Consider the following 4,496-nt stretch of genomic DNA (forward strand, 5'->3'; position numbering starts at 1 on the left):
CCCCCTTAGAGAATCCAGGTATTGATGGGGGCGCTCACCGCGTAGTGCTGCCTGTCAGGCCGGGTGCAGCCACACTGCAGGGGGTGGACACAGCGACCGGCACTGGACACGAACGGGGTGGGGCAGACACAGGCCTCAATGCAGGGCACTCCTGGGCACTGCCCCCCCCAGGGTTCGGTGCAGCTGGGGGGGCAGGGGGAGGCGCAGGGCGAGTACTGGCTGGGGGCTGGGCATGACAGCGCTGAGCAGGGGCAAAGGCAGGTTGACTGGGGGGAAACCCAGGCATCTGGGCCCCTCCCCTCCTCCAGAGAACCCAGGCATCCTGGACTCACGGCAACGGTGGGGCTGGCGCCAGTCCACGGGCAGGCCGAGCTGGGCACAGCGGGCAGCATAGACCTCCACCGCAGGGCAGAGCGCGGCGCCTCCCCCTGCACACACAGCTCGGGCACAGGCGGCCACAAAGCGCTGGGGCGACATCTCGTAGTGGCACTCGTAGAACGGGCCTGTGGGACCCAGTAGTCTGGGATTTGCTTGTGGGGACCCAGGCAGCCAGGCTCCCAGCCCTCCCCTCTCCCACCCCCCATCCCCCACCCCTCCCAGAGAACCTAGGCATCTGTGGGCTCACCTAGGGGATCACTCATGAGCCCGCAGTTCGTGAGCTTCTTGGCCTCGGCCTCCACATGGGGGTCGCAGGGCAGGGGGTCCCCAATACTGGAACAGCTGTGCGGGAGGGGATGAGTTGGGGACCTAGGCATCCGGGCTCCCTTGCTTTCACCCCCTCGTCCCCCTCCCCTCCCAGACAATGCAGTCCCACTCCATCATCACTCCATCCCGGGTGAGCTGAATCCAGGCCTTCTGCTCCCCCCGGGGCGCTGGCATTAGGCACGGCCCAGCGTTCAGCTCACCCCGGGGCGCTGGCATTAGGCACGGCCCAGGCGGCCCCCAGCTGCGCGGATGAGGAGACCCAGGAGCCATTGGGAAGCAGGTGGTCATCGCTGACTTCCAGGTTGAAGTTCCCTGGGGGGACCCAAGCATCCGGGTGAGTGGACAGAGGACCCAGGCATCCAGGTGCAGGCAGGGAAGCGGGGGTCAAGACTCACCACAGAGGCCACAGAGGGCCATGCCGTAGCCGCCGGGGGCCACGATGTCGGCTCGGGAGACGCCATCAAAAGCGACACGGACCCCGAAGTCTGTGAGCAGCAGCAGAGAACGGCCGTCGCTTCCCAGACTCAGCCGCAGTCGGGCCCCGGTCAGCACCCAGGGCACCTGCACGCCACGCCCGTCCACCTGCCATGCCACAGAGGGTTACGCCCCAGAGCTGGGTGCATCCAGGGCCCATTACACCCAGTTGGGACCCACCCCAGAGCTGGGTGCATCCAGGACCTGTTACACACAAACGGGACCCAACCCACAGCCAAGACCCACCCCAGAAGTGGGTGCATCCAGCAGCTGTTATATCCAGCCAGGACCCACTCCAGAGGTGGGCGCATCTGTGACCTGTTAAACCCAGCTGGAACCCACTCTAGAGCCGGGTGCACCCAGGGCCCATTACACCCAGCTGGGAACCACCCCAGGAGTAGGCACATCTGGAAGCTGTTACAGCCAGCCAGGACCTGCCCCAGAGCCAGGCACATCCAGAAGCTCACCCTGGCACGGCCGCGTGGCAGCAGCGTAACCCAGTGCCCGTGGACGTGGATGCGGACGGCACTGACGCGGGAGGTTCCGGGCAGCCCTGTGGCCTCAGTCTCAGCCCAGACCTCGAAGCTGGGCAGCCATGGGGTCTGGCGCTGGCAAGGTTGAGTCAGAATGTAGGTGCAGGCACCTGGCACCTCCAGGTGGCGCCCGTCAAAGGTGATGATGCGCAGGTCCCCCCAGGCCTGGCACACGCGCCACACTGCAGAGAGGGGGCTCAGCAATGGTCACAGCCCGGACCTGTTACACCCAGCCCGGCCCCCCAGAGCTGGGCACACTCACGTAAGGGGTAGCAGCTGTACTCGCCATCCTGGAACTGACAGTCCTCAAAGGTGCAGCAGGGTCTGAGCTGACACGTCACATTCCCAGGGCCATGGCACGTGCAGGTCACAATGCAATCATCGAGCCACATGGCCCCAACCTGGCACAGGGGGAACACACATGAACATGGGCCTCCCAGAGCTGGGTGGAGCCAGGTCTGTTACACCCAGCCCAGGCCCCCAGAGCTGGGCGCATCTGGCCCCATTACACCCAGCCCGGCCCCCCAGAGCTGGGTACATCTGGCTCTGTTACACCCAGCCCAGCCCAGCCCCCAACAGCTGGGTGCATCCAGGCCTGTTACAACCAGCTGTGACACACCCCAGAGCTCACCGGGCGGTAGATGCCGTTGAAGTCCAGGCAGCCACAGGCCGATGCCGGGACACACTCGGTGACACTAAGGACCAGGCCGGCCTGGCACACGCAGCCCTCGGCACACCCCCCAGCGGGGCAGGGGGGTGCTGGGGGGGTGGCAGGGCAGGAGGGGGTACAGATGGGGCCGCACACACTGTAGGAGCTGTTGGCCGGGCAGGAGAGAGCTGGGGGAGAGGGGCAGAAAAAGGGAAGAGGGTGAGTGTCTGGATGCCTGGGTTCTCTGGCAGCAGGGTGGGGGCCAGAGTAGGGGGCTGGAAGATTGGATGCCTGGGTCCTGCACTCACGGCAGAGGTCAGGGCGGCGCCACTCCCGCACACGGACGCCAGTGGCATGGCAGGCAGCTGTGTAGGCACTCAGGGAGGCACAGAGGGCATCGCGCTTCCCCCAGAGGTTGCAGAAATCCAGGTTGCAGCCCCAGAAAAAAGGCTCAGGAGACACCCGGGCCTGGCATGGCCTGGGGGGGTGGGGTGGGGGGGTCAGCTCAGGCAGTGCCCTTCATTCCCAGCCCCACAGCCCTGCCAGTGCCCATCACTCCTGACCCAGAGCCCCCTGCCCCCCTGGTGCCCCTTACTCCCAACCGGCAGCCCCTGCCCCCACAGCCCTGCTGGTGGCCCTCACTCCCGACTTGCATCCCCTGCCTCCCCAACCCTCCCAACCTGCAGCCCCTCACCCGAAGGCCCCATCAGGGTCCAGCAGCTGGCCACAGTTCTCAGGTTTTTTCCCTGCATGACCGACCTCAATGCTGCAGTCACCGAAGGCAATGGACCCAGGATGGCACCTGCGCGGGGGGGGAGGGACGACACACACGGACAGACAGGACACTGCAAAGGGACTTCCCAGTTCTCCCAATACCCCGCAGTAAACATCCCAGGTCACCCTATAACTTCTTTGTAGCCCGAAAATAAATTCTCGGTATCCCCAGTGCCTCCCAGTACCCTCCCCAATAACAGGCCAGCTCCCCCAGTACCCACCCCAAGTTCTCCCAATAACCTCCCAGAAGCCCCCCAGGTCAATGTAGCTGCCCCAAGGGTGTATGGGACATGCACTTGGTGTCGGGGTCATCTGGGACCCTCCAGCTGGCCCCCAGGTCCCCATCGTTGGTTGTGGTGGTCCCATCTGGGCGGCGCCGATCGTTCCCAGGGTCCCCGTCGGCGTCACCGCACAGACCACAGAGCTGTCCAGCCAGTGCCCTGATGGGGGCAGAGAAGGAGGCTGTGGGTCAGGAGTGAGGGGCACCAGCAGGGCTGCGGGGTACAGGGGCTGCGAGTTGGTAGTGAGGGGTACTGTCAGGGCTGATCGGGCGGGGGGCTGTGGGTCAGGAGTGAGGGGCACCAGCAGGGCTGGGGGGGCAGGGGCTGTGGGTCAGGAGGGGCACCAGGGGCCTCACCGGGGGGGCCAGATGTCCAGGCCACCGGCCCCATCCCAGCTGACCCGCAGCCCGTCGGCCGTGAGCAGCAGGACGCGGCGGCCACTGGGCACGATCCAGGTGTCGGGTGCAACGTGGAATGGGGGCGTCACCCGCGAGCCATTTACCTGCCAACAGCCAGTGCCAGTAGCTCCCAGTGCCTTCCAGGTGGGGCCTAGTAACCCCACATCCCTCCCCAGTATTTCCCAGTCCCCCCCCAACCCCCCTGCATCTCCCAATATCTCCCTTCCTAGCATCTCCCCAATGCCCCCAGTATCCCCCCAGTGTCTCCTAGAGTCTCCCCAATGCCCCCAGTATCTCCCAGTGCCTGCTACTGTCTCCCCAGGGCCGTTTTTCCCAGTGCCCCCCAGTATTTCCCAGTCCCCTCCAGTGCCTCCTAGCATCTCCCCAGTGTATCTTCCAGTGCCTCCCAGTATCTCTCCAGTGCCCCACAGTATTTCCTAGTCCCCTTCAATGCCTGTTAGTGTCTCCCCAGTGCCTGCCAGTATCTCCAAGTGCTTCCCAGAGCCCCCCGCCAGTACCTCCCAATCCCCTTCAGTATCTCCCAGTTCCCTCCAGGGCCTCCTACTGGCTGCCCAATGCCTCCCAGTCTCTCCCCAGTGCGCTCACCAGCACGCGCAGGCCCCAGCGCAGGCTGATGATGGCCCCGGGCAGCTCCACTGCAGCCGCGTGCAGCCAAGTCACT

At 65.4% G+C, this 4,496-nt stretch overlaps 1 protein-coding gene across 9 annotated transcripts in view; it reads right to left on the bottom strand.

Annotated features, from left to right (window-relative positions):
• The window catches only part of ZAN (zonadhesin), a 14,287-nt gene extending 9,797 nt beyond the window's left edge, over positions 1-4,490 (bottom strand). For 7 of the 9 annotated variants that reach the window (XR_003095461.1, XM_025211079.1, XM_025211076.1 and 4 more), the window contains exons 1-11: positions 3,773-4,363; positions 3,056-3,575; positions 2,670-2,839; positions 2,344-2,549; positions 1,975-2,113; positions 1,647-1,894; positions 1,101-1,287; positions 906-1,017; positions 626-720; positions 333-503; positions 39-241 (exon numbers count right to left, since the gene is read on the bottom strand). Coding sequence is in view for 8 of the 9 variants with exons in the window: in XM_025211079.1 (XP_025066864.1) it covers positions 39-241; positions 333-503; positions 626-720; positions 906-1,017; positions 1,101-1,287; positions 1,647-1,894; positions 1,975-2,113; positions 2,344-2,549; positions 2,670-2,839; positions 3,056-3,575; positions 3,773-3,806 (2,085 nt within the window). In the remaining variant the exon portion in view is untranslated. Of the gene's footprint in view, positions 1-38; positions 242-332; positions 504-625; positions 721-905; positions 1,018-1,100; positions 1,288-1,646; positions 1,895-1,974; positions 2,114-2,343; positions 2,550-2,669; positions 2,840-3,055; positions 3,576-3,772; positions 4,364-4,420 lie in introns of those variants that run through there. The other 2 variants (XM_025211077.1, XM_025211082.1) reach the window with 2 other exon arrangements.
• Positions 4,491-4,496: the final 6 nt, after the last annotated feature.

The sequence above is a fragment of the Alligator sinensis genome, unplaced genomic scaffold (assembly GCF_000455745.1).
Source record: "Alligator sinensis unplaced genomic scaffold, ASM45574v1 scaffold553_1, whole genome shotgun sequence".
NCBI classification, from domain to species: Eukaryota; Metazoa; Chordata; order Crocodylia; family Alligatoridae; genus Alligator; species Alligator sinensis.